The sequence below is a fragment of the Arvicola amphibius genome, chromosome X (genome assembly GCF_903992535.2).
Source record: "Arvicola amphibius chromosome X, mArvAmp1.2, whole genome shotgun sequence".
In the NCBI taxonomy this organism is placed as follows: Eukaryota; Metazoa; Chordata; class Mammalia; order Rodentia; family Cricetidae; genus Arvicola; species Arvicola amphibius.
In genome coordinates this window covers 51379326-51398233 of record NC_052065.1, presented here as the reverse complement: position 1 = coordinate 51398233, position 18908 = coordinate 51379326, and the positions used below count along the sequence as shown (strand labels likewise).

Here is an 18908-nt window from a genome sequence, read left to right as displayed (position 1 = left end):
TGCCCAGTTACTAGGGATTGAAGCACAGCTTTGACAAATTAGAGCTCTAGGCAAGTCCTCCATCAGTTGAGCTACATGCCTAACCCATTTGCTCTCCTTTGGATAGGGAGACGTTTTTTACTTTTAGTAAGTTTCAGCCTTGCCTCTTTTGTTTTTATTTTACACATCTTCCGTGAAGGAAATGATTGGACAGTCAAATCATTGCAGGGGAACCTCACATGGAAATAGTATCGGTTCCATGCCATGCTGTATCTGCACATACGAAAAATTTTCAAACCAACTTAAGTCAGTTGTACTGCTGATTGTAAAGCATGCATTCCCTCACAGAGGGAATGGAGTTTGTGATGACTTTCCTCCCTAGGTGAGATCACTGAGTGGGAGGCTTTAAGAAAAGGTGGTGTGTTTTTAGACAGGTTTGCATGTTTGCTCTACTCTGCTAGAAGCATTATGGGAGCGTCTGGAGAAAGCAGGAGGACAGTAGGGACTAGGTGGCATACACATTGCTAATCAGGAACAGTGTTGTAATAACAAAAGGGGCAAAAAATGCTGGCTTTGGTCTTGTACTGTTCCTTGATGGGTGGGTGGAACTGACTGGTACAGAGGAGCAGGAGAACATCATAAGAAAACACCGTGAGCTGGAAAAGTAGCTTGAATTCAGAGAGTTTGTGGTGGCCTGGCTTCTGATAGAGAATGGACATTCAACAGCATTCCCAAGAATGTGAAGTTCTTCTGAGAAGCACTATTTTATGCTATGACCATGCATGGTCTAGGGATCAACCTAACTCAGGTGATGGGGAATGAAGAAAATGATAGACACATACAGAAAAGCCAGAGTTGAGTCACACATTCTGATGGAGTTGCATCAACATCATCCCTGAATTGAAGAGGTGGAGTTCTTGTATAGAGCCAAATAAGGAGTTTAGCTCAAGTTTAGCTGTTCTAGGTAGGGGATCTCTGTAGGGGAGCAGTCTTGAGGTGTAAATATCTGGGAGGAAGAAACTTCAGTGGACATTTTCTGTACACACTGTCAACATCCATACATGGACCAGGGGATGGCTCTGCCATTCCCATGAGTCTGAGGCATTGGTGTCCTCGACATGGCTGTGCTCATGTCAACACCATGCATTCACTCAGGACTTCATCTGATACTTATATGTTCACTGGGAACTTCCTCCACTACCCACAATTTTAGATGATCTTTCAGGTTCACTGTCTAGCCTCCTTTCCAGAAAAGCAGAAACTCCTATGAGGTGCATAGTCCTTAGGTTGTGGGAAAGATTAGAGAAACAACGACTATGCATTTGATACCATAGTTACATTGTGCTCTGAACTCATGGCTTGTTTTAGAAGGAAGGAGCAACAAATACTTGTTTGTGTGAGATTTTTTTACTGCTTCAAGACCATCATTGGAAATATTGCTGTAGAAAGTATAAGTCATTGTCAGGGGCAATGTTGAGGATTCTAGGTAGGCAAGGTGTTGAAGATTCTATTTGAGGATTCTAGGTAGGCAGGGTCGAGTCCTTTGATCCAGTAAGTCCAGTAAGTGATAGCAATTAAATAATTTCCATTGCTTATATAGCAGTTACTTCAGGAACTTTCAAGTGAATTATTGTCTCTAAGTTGTTTTCCAACATTAACCAATTTTCCAGACACCAGCAACTCTGTTCAATCCCAATACTAGGTAAGTGAAGTCAGCACAGAGCCCGAAGTTTAAGGGCTATGTTCCCCAAGACTGATACTACACCTCAGATGCCCTGTCTATGCTTTAGACTCACTGGCTGGACATTAAGTTTCCACGCCCCTCTTCTGAAGTTCATAATTTGCTCAAGTGGATTACAGAACTCAGGAAGTCACTTTGTTTATATTTAAAGGTAGATTTTTAAAGATACAATTCAGAAACAGCAACTATGGTAGAAATATATCAGACAAAATGCTGCTGTAGCTATATAGCATCCATGCCCTCTTTGAGTGTGCTCTGTTGGCGCCTCCACGTGTTCAACACAAAGCTCTCAGAATCTCCTAATTTAGGAGTTTTTATAGCGTTTCATTTCCAGACCTCATACCTCCACAGAGTTTGGGGATTAGAGCAAAAGTTACATCTCCCCAGTCACTTGCAGCATTGCTCAGATTGTGTTGACACTGTCTAAAGACCCCACCCTAAGCAAAATCATTAGAATAACTCAAATGTGAGCAATAGATGCTTCTTATGAGTAACAAAAGATACTCCTGTCATTCTGTAAGTTTGAAGGTTTAGGAACTGTATCAAGAGCCAGGAGTAAATACCAAATTTCCTTTTGATATAAATATCATATATATAATATCATATATGTTATATATTTTATATATATATTTGATATTTATATCAAAAGGATACATACATAGATACACACACATACTGGCAAAGTGAAATAGGACTCAGATTTCTATGTTAAATCTTAGTACCCTATTGCCATGTCTACTTAAGACTATTTGCATGCCATTTCTTTTTGTTTTTACATATTCTTTTTTGAAAAATAATTTCCTACTTAAGAATTGCAAGAATAGTAGAAAGAATTGCCATATACCTTTATCCAGCTACACTGATAACATTTGGTTATATTTTCTCTTTCATAATTCATGTTTATGTTCTCTTTCCTACCTTGAATGGGAAGAGAGATATGATTATATTTGTGCATGTGTATGTGTGTATTATATGACACACACATGCATGAAAGAAATGTGAAAGTTGTGAGGATGAAAATGCAGTTGCTAGAACTAGAGAGTTACTAAGGAAGATTTCTTTTGCATGGTTGCCTGCACAACTAGCACAAGAGTCTGGCTCTACACTCTTGTACAGAGGCCCCTGCAGCCTTATAAAGAAAGTTCTTCTGAAGGCCATCTGGGCAGCAACTGTTCAGCTTCCAGTACATTCAGTCCTTCTTATTAATCATTAGAACTAGCAGTTACTGTTTCCAAATATCTGATGTGATCGTTTTTTCTTTAAAAGTCCCCTTGTCTGGACAATTTTTCTTTCTTCTATTATGTATTACTGTGTCTTAGGTATTAAAGAGGAAGCAAGATGAATAAAATAACATCCGTGTTTAACAGTGTGCCATTATAGAAGAAAGTGAAAGCTGGGAAAGAGAGTGGAAAAAGAAGCAGGTCAACATAGGAGGGATTTTAGAAGTATAGTCAAGGAAGGAGTCTCCAAGGAGGTGCCATTTGAACATACCCATGACTCCTGTAGTGTGTCATTTCTCATTGTAATGCTCTTCCCAAATATCAGTGTTTTTGTGAAATTCTTTCAGATTGTCCCATTTTTAGATTGACATCACACAAACATTCATTACTGTTCCTGGAACATTTGGATTGACATTGCCATTATGTTCCTTTGCCCCCAAATACTTAAACATGTATCTCTGGTCGTAACTCATAGAAAACCGTGATATAATTGTCGCATTTAGAAGTTTATCATTGATATAGCAATATTTCCTAATAGGTAACACTTGTAATTATTTTAGTAGTTATCTTAATAATGCTCCTGTTTTTTAAATCCAGTCTTGATTTAAGAATCCAGTTTAGGATCATGTATTTGTGTGTTTCTGGCATTGGCTTTATGTGGAGCTGCGAGTCTGCCACTGTCCCCTCGGCTACCCTGTAGTCTTCCCACTTCCTTTCATGCTGTAACTTTTACTGGAATCTTGGCTCCTTTTGCATTTTTAACTTTCCTCTCTGAAGGATTGTTCCCTTTGGAAAGGACTAGAGCTTGCCTAGCTTTGCTCATGTGTGGCACATGTTATTAAGACTCAAGAATTATAACGTTGTACACTTTTTTGTATTGGCTCTTATTGAGAAATACCAAGATCAATCCAGAATCTTTTCCTGAGGGCCTAACATGCATTTCTCTAATACATATTGATGAAGTTAATTTTACTCAGAGAAGGAGCCTTCTTTATTCTTGGTCTACACTTCAGGATCAGACTGAGGCACTTACTAAAATTTCATGTTCTTTTTGCCAGGTGTGGTGGTGCATGCCTTTAATTCCTGAATCCAGGAGGCAGTTAGCAGGTGTATTTCTATGAGGTCAAGGTCAATCTTGTCTAAATATCAAGTTCTAGGTCAGCCAAGGCTACATAGTGAGACCCTGTCTTAAAAAAAAATTTTCGAGGCCCTAGAGAGATGGCTCAGCAGTTAAGAACACTGACTGCTCTTCCAAAGGACTGAATTCAATTTCCAGCACCCACATGGCAGCTCACAACTGTCTGTAACTCCAAGATCTGACACCCTCACACAGATATCCATGCAGGCAAAACACCAATTCTCATAAAATAAAAATAAGTAAATTTTGAAAACTGTATGTACTTTTTGAGTAACCAAACTGTACACTTGGAGTACTAGTTAGGATGCATTTATAATAGCAGATAATACTGCTGAACCTGGCTTGTACAGCTACAAGGGCCAGTCAGAGGATGAGCTTTTCTTGTTAGTTGAATTAGAAACCATGAAGCCATGAAATCTGTTTTTATAGTGTTGGCTTTTGTTTTCAGATGAGCTTCCTTCTAGGTGGCATACTGCCTTCAGCAGTTGCAGATTTCCTGTTCATACAGCATACTGTACAGGAGCAGAGAAGTCAGTTTCTTTCTCAGAGACCTCCAGCAAGCCTTCTGTGTACTTCTTTCAGCCTGACTGGAAGCTTTAGGTCTATTCCTAACTCAGTCCATGTGTTCAGGGATGCACCCAATTCATAGGACCATGGGACTGATTAATTCCTGACAAGAGAAAACGGAACTCCCAGAGAAAGATGGAGCTACCTGCGTGCTTTGGGGGGACTCAAGTTAGCCTGAAGTACTTGAGCTGTGTAAGGGAATGGGTAAAACCTGAATGAAAACTTGGGATACTCTTATAAAAGGGAAAGGATGTTAGGCAGGCAGCTAATGTGGTGCTTTTCCTTTTTTAGGTACATGCAGAGCTTCCTTGAACTTTTAGAATATGAAAACAAGAGCCCAGAAGACCCACGGATTTTAGATAGGTAAGTATGATACAATTTACGTGAAAGTAAAAATATCTAGGCAAAAGAATATTTTCATAAATGGAACCCATGCTATTGGGTCTCAAGAGTTGTAACTCACAGCTGGGGAGATGGCTCATTTGTTAAACTGCTTAATATAACCTGCATAAGTGAGGACCTGAATTTGGATCTGCAGTAGTCAAATGGACATTGGGCAGGTATGGCAACCTGCCTATAATCCTAGTACTCGGGAATTCCCGGGGAAGCTGGGAGCTAAACTGCCACAAAATGTGAGCTCTTAAGTTTAGCTGCCTAGCTAAACTACCCAAATAAGCGAGTTCTAGGTTCAGAGAGACCCTGTTTTGACAAATAAGGGAAGAGAGCGAATAAGGAAGACAACCTGGCCTCCATATGTATGTGCATGAGAATTATGTACTCATGTAACATGCACACATACTACACACACATCTGAGAATGTTGTAGGAGGCCATTCGTTCATTTCCCGACCTCCCTGACTAGAAATAATTACTCAGAAGTCGTATTATTTAAATCATTCTTGGCCAATCACTTAATGGTGTTGCTGGCTAGCTCTTACATCTAGAATTAACCCATTTCCATTATTTTATATTTTCCACGAGGCTCGTGGCCTACCAGCAAGGTTCCAACTGGCAGCTTGTGTCTTTCCTTCTGGTGGCTACAAGGCTTCTCTCTGACTCCACCTACTCCTCTCTATATATCTCTTCCAGCCTGGCTATGTTCTGTTAAACCACTGGCCGAAAGTAGCATCTTTCTTCATTAACCAATAAAAGCAACAGATAGACAGAAGGACTTCCTACACCACAAGAACACAAAAAAACTAGAATTCAGACCAAAGTTTTAATTTTTTTTGTGGACAGTGACATTATTGAATTTTTTTAATTTAAGAATTTAGTACAGTACACAAAGAATAATGAAACTTCATTTAATTCTGCATGACATAATTCTTAATATATTTAGTCAGGTTGAACTGGACACCAGCTTAATATAAGCATTGTAGTGAATGTTCCATCTAGTGGTAGTTTTAAGAATGCAGTAGCCTCCATATATACATGAAATAAATATACATGAATTATCTACCTAGTGCATCGACTTAAAGCATACTTTCCAATGGAGTATTACAGTTGATCTTAGAAAACCATAGTGATTTTCTTTTAGAGAAGCATAAATGTATGTGTGTGTGTGTGTGTGTGTGTGTGTGTGTGTGTGTGTGTGTGTGTGTGGTGTTTATACAAAACTCAAATTATTTGCTGCCAAAATGCAGAAAGACTACTGAATTCTCATGTTACTGGAAAGTATTTCTGTTTTCCATTTTTGTTCTCCAGCAAAACATAGCTGTGAGTGGGGGTGTTTCCCCAAGAAAATTCTCTCCACCCTAATTTCTCCCTGTTTTGGATATAAAAAAAAAGACCGCTCATGGTAGTCTGTTGTACTGAGAACTTTCTTTAATTGTAAGTATAGACTTAATCCATATAATTGTGAGATAAACACTTGACTCAGAATGTTCCATGAAAGAATTAGGGAAGTATGATACTACACAAACAACCTTGGAGCATTTTCCCAACCAGACGTGAATTCACAAACGAGGAACTATGGAGGTCAGAAGCGGGAAGAATGTTGTCAAGGTTGTGACACTGCATAGCAGAGCACCTGTGAGGCATGGTTCCTTTTCGTTAGTGTGCTGGTTCTTTGCATTGTACCATACTGCCAAAGTGGCTGCTTCCAGCCAGGAGGAGCTCAGGTTCAGTTGTATTTTCTCTAGTGGATCTGGGAGATATGAAAAGTGCAAGCATTGGGTGAGAGCCACAGTTGCTTTCTTGATACTAGTCACTATTGTCTCTGAAGGCATTGACATTAAATGGATTGAATCCAGGAGCTTTGTTTCCTTAAATCATTAGTTGGGGAGATTTTGAAATCCTCAAAGTGAAGCTGGCCTTTAGCTCTATATTTGAAGATACAGATTTGGAGAAGTACACAATTCATTGCTATGGTTTTTCTGGAGTCCTGTCTCTGTAACAAAATTCCCGTCAGTGACAATTTATGGAAATGGATTATACTGAATCCAGCATGTGCTAGATCTTCATGGCAGTAGTTTTCACTCAGTGAGTTTTGAGAACTTACAGCTTTATGCAACTAGTTTGGAAAGTTGAGACTTGAGAAGCCCCGTGCGTTAGTAAAGGAAGAGGTGAACAGTGAGCTAGTGTCCTGGTAACAGCCTTTCTGTTCAGCTGGGGGGTCATCTATGTAAATCACATTGATCAGCATGAGGTGGGTAGGGAGGTATTCTGAGAATCCGCTAAAGTAAGCCTCTGCAAGTAAAGACGTTTCTGCACTCTAAAGCATTATTTCATTTTACAGATACTTATAAATACATTGGAAGGAGGTACCTAAGAAAAAATTATCCATTGTAAAATTTCTTGTGAATAATTGTGAACTTGGGCTTTTTTGTTTTGTTTTTGAGACAGGGTCTCACTGTTGCAGTGATCAGGTTGGTTTTGCACTCAGAGATTTGCCTTTTTTATGCCCCCTGAGTTCTGGGACAAAAGATGTGTGCCACCAAGCCTGGCTAATTGTGAACTTTTAATTTTAGAGTTTTTCATCTTTGCTGTCATTGTATGTATATATTTGTTACAGAAATATTTCATTGAGATAAAAGTAAGACTTAAGTAAAAAACTTATCCCAAATTTCCATTACTAGTGGACAACCACAGCTAACATTTTCTTATACCCTTATTTACCCTAAATATTAATATTGCATGAGTGTAGGGTTTTTTGTTTTTGTTTGTTTGTTTATTTGTTTTGGTTTTTGAAGATGAGATTTCTCTGTGTAGCCCTAGCTGTCCTGGAATTCACTCTGTAGACCAGGCTGGCCTCCAACTCACAGAGTTATACCTGCCTCTGTCTCCTGAGTGCTGGGATAAAATCATGTGCCACCACCACTTGACAAGTTTTATAAAAATAAGTATCTGTAATAGTTCTTGGCCATTATTAATAGTTTCACAATATAATCATGCATCTCTTAATGACCGATACCTTTAGAGAAATGCATCATGAGAAATTTGTGTGAGCACTGTGGAGTATCCTTGTACAAACTTAAGATGACTACAGTCTTACCAGGGGACATAATCTTTTGGGGACACTGCTGTGTACAGAGTCTGTCATTGTTATGGTGTAACAGTTAGTTGTCACTTATACACACACACTTGGCATTTTGAGACAGGTTTTTTTTTCTGTGTAGCAGCCCTGGCTATCCTGGAACTCACACCAGACTGGTCTCAGAACTCAGAGATCCACCTGCCTCTGCCTCCTGAGTGCTGGGATTAAAGGCATGCGCCACCACTGCCCAGCATATATTATTCTTCTACTGATAGGTCATGTAATTTGCCCCACTAGTATTGAATTTTAGACTGGTTTGTAGTTTTAAAAAATTATTTGTTTGTATGTATGAGTATATCATACATGTGCATAGGTGTTTGTCATCTTATGTGTATAGATCAGAGGATAGGCTTGGGTGTTGTTAGTCTTTGCCTTTCTTTTCTATGGGTTCTAGGGATCCAAACTCAGGTCACTAGGCTTACACAGCAAGTGCAATTATCCCCTGAGTCATCTTGCTGGCTCGAACAGCATCTCTCCAAACAGCTTTTGTTTTCTTTCTCTCATGTCTCCCCCACTCCTGTTCTCTTATGTATGAGTATGCATGTGTGTGTGTGAAAGCAGTTTTTGAAAACAACTATTCACGTTGTTCAGCTGTTTCTCCAGCCTTGATCCCGGAAGTGGAATTAGCATCTTTGGACTTCAGCTATATTTGGTTAAGTTGCCCTTAGAAAAAGTTCCATTTAGCACCCACACGCAACCTACACTGCTTATTATTTGCCATCCTAATAAAGAACAGTTTCACATTGTGTTATTTTACTTTGCTTTTGTGCTGGTAAATTGATTGGCATTTGTGCTTGCTTTTTCCTAGATTTCCCCACTAATACAGATCCTTTTCCTAGTTTCTCAGTAAGATGTTCATCTTCACCAAGTCTAAGGACTCTTGTGGTTCTTTCATTCATCCATGTGCTTCTGACATTCAGTCATTTCTTTTCTTGGTGTCATGTGTTTCTCCTGTTGCTAATAAGCTTAGAACAGCCCTCTTCATTTCAGCTGCATACCTGATTCAGCGGATGTTCTTTATTGTTTGTGATTTCACTCAACATTTTTATCTTTTAAAAAATTAATTTTTGTGTATGGTTTATGCATATACATGTGTATGTGTGCATTTTCATGTGGCGATCAGAGGCTGGCATCAAGTGTCTTTCTTGATCATGCTTACCTAATTTTTCCAGACAGACTCTCTCACTGAACAGGAATTTGATGTTTTGACTAGACTAGCTGGCCAGCAATCCCCTGGAATCCACCTTTCTCTACTCCTCTGGCTGTTGGGTTACTGAGATGTGCTGCCATACCTGGCTTTCATGTGGGTACAGGTCCTCATCACATTGTTCCTAAGCCATCTCCCCAGTCTAACTCTTAAGTTTATGACTTGAAATTGGTATATGAGTAGCCCTCTGACCTAATCAGTTTAGTCATTTTCTTACTGAGTTACATTGTTACATTCTTTTTAAAAAATTATTCTTATTCCTTGTGCATTGATGTTTTTCTCTGCATGCATATCTGTGTGAGGGTGTCAGATCCCCTGGAGCTGGAACCACACACAGTTGTGAGCTGCCATGTGGGTGCTGGGAATCGAACTTGGATCCTCTGGAAGAGCCATCAATACTCTTTAACTGCTGAGCTATCTCTCTAGACCCCACATCGTTATATTCTTAATAAGCTAAATTTTGGTGCACAGCTACTCACTCAGCCTTAGAGCCTGATGTCATTGCTTGACTTATTTTCCTGTCCTTAAAGTCATGGTATTTCATATTTTATACATGTTTTTAAAGTTTTTATTTTATGTGTATGGGTATTTTGTTTATGAAACGTGTACCACATGAGTGTCTGGTGCCCATGGAGTCCAGAACAGGGTGTCACTCCCCTGGGACTGGACTTAAAAATGGTTGTGAGCCAATGTGTGTCTGCTGTGAATAGGCACCGTTACCGCAGCAACTCTTCGAGAGGAAAATATTTAGTTGTCATTTGCTTAGAGTTTCAGAGGTCTAGTCCATTATTATCACAGGAGGAAGCATGACTGCATGCAGGCAGACATGGTGCTGGAGAAGGAACTGAAAGTTCTTCATCTGGGTCTACAGGCAGCAGCAGGAAAAGAGAGACACTGGGCCTGACATGAGCATCTGAAACCCTAAAACCCCCAGTGACATACTTCTCCAGCAAGGCCACATCTTCTAATAGTGCTACTCCCTAAGCATTGAAATATGAGTCTTTGGGGGCCATTTTTATTCAAGCCACCACAATATGTAAACCAGTTCCTCTGGAAAAGCAGCCAGTGCTCTTGACTACCGAGCCATCTCTTCAGCCCCTTCCCTATACATCTTGACAATAATGTGCCAGAATACTTGAAAATGATTGGTGTATTTGATTTTTGAGATGGGTGTCTTCCTATGTTGTCCAGGCTAGTTTTAAACCCTCTTGCTTCCGCCTCCTGAGTATCTGGAATGAGGGGTATGTGCTACTGCTTCCAGCAAATAAGTTTATTATCATTGAGTTTTTATATCTACATTTTAACATGTTTTACTACTGGAAGGAGATTATTTCAAATTTTTGCTCATAAAATGTTTGGCATTCTTTATTCAGAGAAGAAACTCTTGCTTTAAGACTCCATTTCTAAGTCCTTAGAGACTTTGGCAGGATTATTCTTATGTTGTCAGAAGAAACATTGATATGTTCTGTAATTCTTTAGTCAAAAAATATTTATAGAACTCTAAAATGTAAGTGCATTCCTAAGAAATTATTTCAACTTATTTTAAAACTTGACTAGACTACTTTGTGTAGCTCTGAAGGAATTTTGGTAGTAAGTTTCAAACCAAAGCTTAGGTTAGGTTTTAATATTTTGACAACTTCCTTTACTATATAGTAAATGTAATGTTTATAGTTACAAGGAATACCAGAAGGTAACTAGACAGAGATGGGAAGTGTGTTCCGGCCTGGGAAATCCAGACTTATCACATTTTGTTTTCTTCCCACACAGCTTTCTCCATGTTCTGATTAACATCAGAAACAGACACAACGATGTTGTTCCTACAATGGCTCAAGGCGTGATTGAGTACAAGGAAAAGTTTGGATTTGATCCATTTATTAGCAGTAACATCCAATATTTCCTGGATCGTTTTTATACCAACCGCATTTCTTTCCGCATGCTTATTAACCAACACAGTAAGTTGGGTTATGTTGGGTCCAGTTTTACGAAGGTAACCAAATTGATTTTTCTGAAAAGTCTGGGTTTTGCTTCACTTTTAATCTACTGACTTAGACTTTTGACTGTAGAAATCTCATTTCTAGTTCAGTATTTCATAAGTGAATCCTTCCTATTGTAAAAATATGTTAATCAATGTTCTTAATTCAAAGCTGTCCTTGGAAGACATCTGTGATGCTTACATTAGAGGCAGGAGCACTGCCTCTCTCTTGGGCTCTGCTGCTGCTTTGCTGTGGAGGCAAAGGACTGGTTTTAATGACAGCCATGTTCATTTCTCCATAATTTGATGTACCTGCTAGTATTTTTTCTTTTATTTGAATTTTTAAAGTTGCTCTTTATTGCTAGGCACTGAATAGTTAGAATAAATACTAAAGAATATTTACCATACACCAAAGATTATTAAAAAATTATTAACAAAGTTAGTATTTTTTCTTAATCCATACATGTCTTTTCTTTTTTTAGTTTTAAAACCATCAAAACTGTGACTGTTGAATGGCATGTTGATTATATAAACAACTCCCTTTTTTTCTGCAGTGGTAGGAAAAATCCGAGGAAGCATGATTATCAGTCCGTGATGCCACATTAAGAGCTTTAGTCTGTTCCCCATGCTAATAGACAGGGCTATAATCTATAATTCTTCTCAACACAAAGAAATTGTTGACTGATTTCTAGTGTTGTCACCTTGGTTCATTTTTTTTTAATTCTAAGGAAAAAGCATCCTCGCTGAATCAGAGCATGGACAAAGCATGTTTTGTTTGTTTTACTCATTTTTTCTTTGGTTTTTAAAACTCATTTGATTTATTTAGATAGACAAATTTAATGGAACTCTTAAGTATGTATGCATTTTTAGAAACAAACTGTATGACAATTTATAGAAAAAAAGGAACCTAAATACTAGCCAGCTAATGTACTGAGTCAGTAGCAATTTTCCAAGTGTTGAATGATTTAATATAAAGTATACCTATAAAAATTTGGCTTGAGTTCCTTTTTTTGTTTTCAGGTTCTTTAGGTTTTTATTTAGGAATAAAAGTTTGCAACTATTGTGTAGAGTAAAATAAAGTATTTTTCTAAAAATGTTGTTTGTGTACACAGAATTGAAAAAGAACCTCCAGGATGGTGGCATTTGCAGTGTTGCCAGTGAAGGTTCTTCACAAATGGCCCAGACTGCATGTTGTGAATATTTAATGATTTGGATAAATGGCTGCAGTAGTCTTGAGCAGGGAGATTACCTGCCGAGCATAGAAGTGTCTTGATCTAGTTTCCCTCAGCTGACGGAGAAAGGACTAGGCACCGGACATGTGCTGCTGCTTTAGGGTCGGTCTACTGACTGCGACTGATGGGACTTGAAGCACTTCCTTCCCCCTTTTTGGCTGATGTATTTGCTCACCCATCAGCTGTTTTGCATTGCTCTAAGTCATTGTGGATGCTAAAATGATTCTTAAAATTAAAGATCCTTTTAGAGAATTGGAATTTCTTTCTGTGCCTGAGCACCCCAGCTTGCTGTGCTTCAATCCCCTTACTTCTCTTTTGTGTTCATTTAGCACTTCTGTTTGGTGGTGACACTAATCCTGCTCATCCTAAACACATAGGAAGTATTGATCCCACCTGTAATGTCGCTGATGTGGTGAAAGGTAAGGATACCAACCCAGTGTCACTGGCCACGGCAGAAATAGCACTGTGGTTTATCTGAGGCAGCTCAGTTGTAGGGTTATGTTGCTGTGAAGTCTGTGATTCATCAGGCCATGTTAGATCTAAATCACTTAGTCCAAACATGAAATATTTCTAGATCAGAAAAGGACAAATAATTTCCAATGCTCAAATACCAGTTTCTACTTTATTGCTCAGCGTAGAACAGGCCAGGTACTCATAAATCCCGATGAACTGAGGACTTTGAGTTTGAGCAACAGGTTCCCCATTATTCATTTAAAATAAATGCTTTATCAGGAAAGCTCAACTGGCTGTAACCCACCAGGTTCCAGTTTTTACTTTGGGCAGATTCATGTTCCCAACCCGTCTCCTTCCCCAGATTGCATTTCCTGTTCTGCTTCTCATCTCACTGGGAACATTCAGCTGATAAGTTTACATGACTCCACCTCTTCCTGGTTTCCATCAAGGGCTCTGGATGCTCTTCAGCAGCCACTGCTGAGGACGCCCTGTACAGTATGTTTTCCTGGGGTCACCTAGGTCACTCTTGGGTCAGAAGACATTTGCTCACATTATTTCAGTTCTAAATTGACTAGCTCCAGCCAGCACAAGACACTTCTGCCTATTCTCTTGAACTGTACTTGATGAAAGGCCAAGGAATGCTTCTGTACTTGTTCGATAAGTTATAGAGAACCTTAGAGTGCCTATAGAGATAGATGCTCTATAAATATTCTGTGGTTTGATAAATTTTAGGCACTTAAAATTGTTAAATAAATTTTATTACTAAAAAATGTGCTCTGGAAAGATGGCTCAGCTGTTAAGAGCACTGACTTAAGTTGTTTGAAGAGGTCCCACATTCTCTTCCCAGCACTCACACAGCGTCCCAGAGCTGTGTGGCTCACAGCTGTCCGTAACTCCAGCTTCAGCATCCTCTTCTGACCTCGGGGGGCACCAGGTACATAAGCATACATACTTGCAAAACACTCATACACATAAAATAACAATTTTTAAGAAACTACAAATAAATAAATAGCACACACTGGAATTAACTAGTCCCAAAGTCTAGTTTTTAGGTGTGATGCTGATATGGTGGGGATGTTTTTAATCGTAGCTTTAGAGCTAAAGCTTCAGGAGATAGTAAATGTCTGTACGTGGTTTGAAATAAGGGATTTGCTTCAAAATTAGAGAGATAATGGGGAATGAAAAACGACTAGGCCTCTGTGCAGAATAGTTGAGGCTTTGGTGAGTACATGGGTTTCATAATACTGTGCTTTACACTTTGGCACATGTTTGAAATTCTTTGTGGTAAAGTTGGGAAAACATTCATTTTTATTAGCTCACTGTTTCTTTACAAAATCAAGTCTGACTAATTTTTAGGGAGGTTATAGCTAAGAATCTGTGGAATTTGATGAAAGTTAACAGCTTTTATAGTACAAAGAGGTTAGGGAATGCTACAGTACATCCTTTGAATTCAAGGAGGAATTCCCCAGTGACTTGGCTCTTAAGGTTGAAAGAATTTAAGTTTTATGACAGGTACTGCCAGCATTATTCTGTTATTTAGTCTGTATTAACTACTGATATTGTTGTTATGTTGGTCTCTAACCTGTGCATAAAAATTTCAAGGTTTGCCAGAAACTTGCATTGTTTTTGTGGTGAATTTTATGCCAAAAGCTAAGTGCAGATTATTTAGAATAGTTCAACACATATTTGAAAGAAAATAAGCCAGAAAGTGTCAGTCAGCTCTCTATTGTTGTGACAGGATACCTGAGGAAATCAACTTAGATGAGAAAATATGTATGTTGGTACAGTGCACTGTCACTGGCCCATCATTGTGGGCCTGTGACAATGTAGAATATTGTGGCAGTGAGTGTGTGCCAGAGCAAAGCTACTCATTTGACGACAAAAAGAGAAAGCTACTCATTTGATGACAAAAAGAGAAAGGAGCCAGAGTCCCAGAATCCCCTTCAAGATCAGTGATCTGACTTCCTCACCCTTATACCCCATCCCCCAAGGCTCTGTCATCTTGCAGTAACACCACAAGCTGGAGGCCATTCAGCACATGGCCTTTAAGGGACTTAAGCACAAAGCATAAAGCATCAGTTTCTTTGTTCATTTTACTCACAGTTCCAGTCTCGTCCTTTCTCCTCATGCTTCCAATACTCACAGCTTATTGTTGCTGTGCTGGGACAGAACCTTGGTCTTTAGACATGGTGGGCAAGCACTTTACCATTGGGCTTGATTCCTAGCCTTCTCTTTTTATTTTGAGACTGTAGATGGAACAGCGGGGCTGTGTCCCACCACCCGGCTAGCTTTACACCCGAAATAATTACACGGAAACTGTATTCTTTTAAACACTGCCTGGCCCATTAGTTTCAGCCTCTTATTGGCTAATTAACCCACATTTAGTAATCCGTGTAGCACCACAAGGTGGTCGCTTACCAGGAGAGATCTTAACCTGCATCCATCTCAGAGAGGAGAGGCATGGCGACTGTTTGAGCCATCTACCTCACTTCCTTCTTCCTGTTCTGTCTACTCCACCCACCTAAGGGCTGGCCTATTAAATGGGCCAAGGCAGTTTCTTTATTAACGAATGAAATCAACACAAACAGAAGACTCTCCTACATCATGAAACAGGCTTTTGCCATGTCTATCAGGCCGGTCTTGAATTCGCTTTATGTAGCCCATGTAGGCTTTGAACTTGTGATCCTTCTGTCGTGGCCTTAGTAGCTAGGATTATAGGCCTATATCACCAGACATGGCCCACTCACAGATTTATCTTTAGTCTTTTGCCATTTTTAATCTTCTGCCTAGTGTGTTGCAAATAGTTTACTATATTCTATTGTGTGATTTTGGGGGAACACAACTAAAGCCTAGATTCTTGGTGAAGCTCTAAGCAATGAAGCAATGACTGTCACTCCCCATACTCCATTTGACTTCTCCCAACACACACACACACACACACACACACACACACACACGCACACGTCCACATCCTGCCAGCATCCTGATGAGGTGAGGAGGGAGAACTGATCACTCTCTGTTCCTCTGTGAATCTTTTCGTAGTTTCCATCTCTCAGTAGCCTCTTTCCTTAAGTTCAGGAGAATTGGAGGGTGCTTTCAGATATGCACTGCTGTAAAGCCACATCCTCATGATCCACTTTGTGGCGACCTTCTCTCATGTCCAGGTGCTTTACAAGTAGCTATGTTTATAAAGCTTTCCTTTTTAACACTGGTGTTCAAACCTAGGGTCTCTCACGTGCTGAGGAAACACTGCGCAACTGAAGTGTATTTTGACCCCCCCTTTTTTATTTTGAGACAGGATTTTATTAAGTTGCCATGCTTTCTCTGAACTCAACTCTGTAGCCCAGGCAGGCCTTGAACTTGTCCTTATACATGATCCCCCAGAGCACTGCTACTATAGTTCTGCACCTCCGGAACTACTTTTTTTTTGTTTCCTTAGCTGTGAAGAGCTTACATGGTTTAAGCATAATTAAGTGTCTACTCCAGATGACCATATATGTATGTAATGTGCTTTCCTGTGCTGGTGTGTGCACACATGTGTTTTATAGCCCTCACAAGTTTTAATGAACTAAAACTGATTGCATATTTAGGCTTTTAGAGACAGACTACAGAAAACTTACATAGAGGGTAAGAGTGCTGTTTTTATTTTTGACTAGATAGCTGTATAAAGGTGTACAAATAGGGTGTATCCAGCATAGCAGTAACTGAATATAGAACTCTCTTAAGCACACCTCCTTGTGGCTTATTCTGCACATTAGTTTTTACCTTTATACATCTGTGAATTATAGACTCCGGAGTGAATGCTAGAATTAGTGTTGTAGAGTGAGTCCTATTATCCTTGGGAGGAGCCTTCCATGGTGACCCTTTCACTCCTTTCTTTGTAAAAGGAGTCAGACAATCAAATGGAAAATTCTGTGATGAGAGTGTTTCAAAGATACAAACTTAAATCTTTGCTTTGTTACAAAAGTTGACTTCCTCAGCCATGCTAACTTCTCCATGCCATTTTTATGTTATTATTGCTTAGCATGATAGCATACAAATGGCCTCCTGAGTGCTCAGAAATAATATCTTATGCTTTCAATTTGGTCTCATCAAGTTGCAAGTAACAGACTCACTCTAGCTCCAGAAATAGATTTATTAAAATAACTGTGTAGGTCCTAAGTCATGAAACAGTTTACAGTCAGAGCTATGGATACTGGAGTTGGCAAACAAAAATACCAGCTTGTGTTCTGGGTGTCTTGCAACTGGAATTGCCAAGTAACGGCCTCTCTACTTGCCTTTTTTTTCTTTTTTGGTATTCTCTGGTTAACTTGACTGATGCCCATTTAAGACAATGCCAAGCACTGCAGGCCTTGCTACATCATGGTACTCCTCAGCACTCTTTTTGATTCATGGTCATCTTGAATGTCTATCTTGAGTTTCTAAGAGGTAGATTGTATCACTTCATTTCCTTTTTCTTTTTACCTGTGACTATAAATTTTAATAGTCTGGCTGTGCCTAGCCTGGAGATTCTTCGTTTTTATGTTAGATGTTTTGTGTGCACTTCCCCAGTTGGCTATGTTTTATGAGGTTGGAAAACTGGTGGATTCCACTTGGGATGGATTTTGGGTAGGGAGGCTAATAATATATATTGCATTATATTTCTTTGTAACTTAAAGGGGTTTCTAAAAAGTGGCATATTGGTTCTGGAAATTTCTCTCTAAGGGAGCACATGGGTCAGTGTGATCTTTGTTAAACATTCACCTTAAGTGTCTAGGGTCAAAAAAGTGCAGAAGGTGAAGGTATGGATAACCCATCAGTCTTGTCCTCAGATACTTGGAAAATAGTTACTCAACTCAGGTGTGGCTTAGTGAGCAAGTACATATGCAGTGGGTGGGGGGAGGTGTTCTTGTTTGTTCTTTATTTAGGTTTGTCAAGACAGGTCCTCATGTGGCCCAGACTGGCCACAAACGTGGTATAGCCAGGGATAATATTGAACTCGGGATTCCCTTCGTTTTTGAAGTACTCCAGGTGTGTTCTACCACTCCCAGCTCTGACTGTTAGGCTCAAATGGAATGATGCAGAACAAATTCATTTTGAATCTGTAACATTACTATTATTTCATTTTATGTGCATGGGTGTTTGTCTGTATATATTCTTGTGCACTGCTCTGGTGCCTGCAGAGTCCAGAAAAGGGATTTGTCCTGGAACTGGAAGTACTGTTGGTGATGAGCTGCTATGTGGGTGCTGGAAATTGAACCTGGATCCTCTGGAGGAACAGCCAGGGTGCCTACTGCTAAGCCATCTTACCAGTCCAAGATTAATTTTAAAACAGTTAAGGAAACAGCTATTTGCATTATGCTAACAGGAGATAATATTGCTCTGCTACCAAGTATATCCAGCTGGAAACAACTGATAAAACAGAGCGTTTAAAGAAGGCAAGAATTGGAGGTTTTAGGTGTCTTGATTTGGCAAGGTAGTTTGAAAGCACCTGTTTATGTTGTTTTGCTTAGCCTTATGTTATTACCACATGAAAATAATGGTGTGGTGCTGTTTTATTAAAAATAATAAAAAATATAAGAATTTTGAGACTGGAGAGATGGCTCAGCAGTTTAAAGCACTGACTGCTCTTCCAGAGGACCTGAGTTCAATTCCCAGTACTCACATGGGCTACCAACTCTAGGAGGATCTGGTGCCCCCTTCTGGTCTGTGGGGGAACTGCATGCACACAGGATGCAAGACATATATGCAAAACACCATTCACATAGAATAAAAAATAAATTCTCAGAGCTGGAGAGATTGCTCAGTGGATGAAAGTGCTTTCCATGCAAGTATTAAGACATGAGTACAGGTTCCCAGAACCTACATAAAGCTTCTGTCTCAGAC

The 18908-nt window shown here is 39.5% G+C and overlaps 1 protein-coding gene across 1 annotated transcript in view; it reads left to right on the top strand.

The window, feature by feature from the left end:
* The window catches only part of Pdk3 (pyruvate dehydrogenase kinase 3), a 71916-nt gene that overhangs the window by 29905 nt on the left and 23103 nt on the right, over positions 1-18908 (top strand). Inside the window, exons 3-5 of the mRNA XM_038317214.1 lie at positions 4937-5008; positions 11154-11338; positions 12920-13009. Of these exons, the coding sequence (XP_038173142.1) occupies positions 4937-5008; positions 11154-11338; positions 12920-13009 (347 nt within the window). The remainder of the gene's footprint in view (positions 1-4936; positions 5009-11153; positions 11339-12919; positions 13010-18908) is intronic.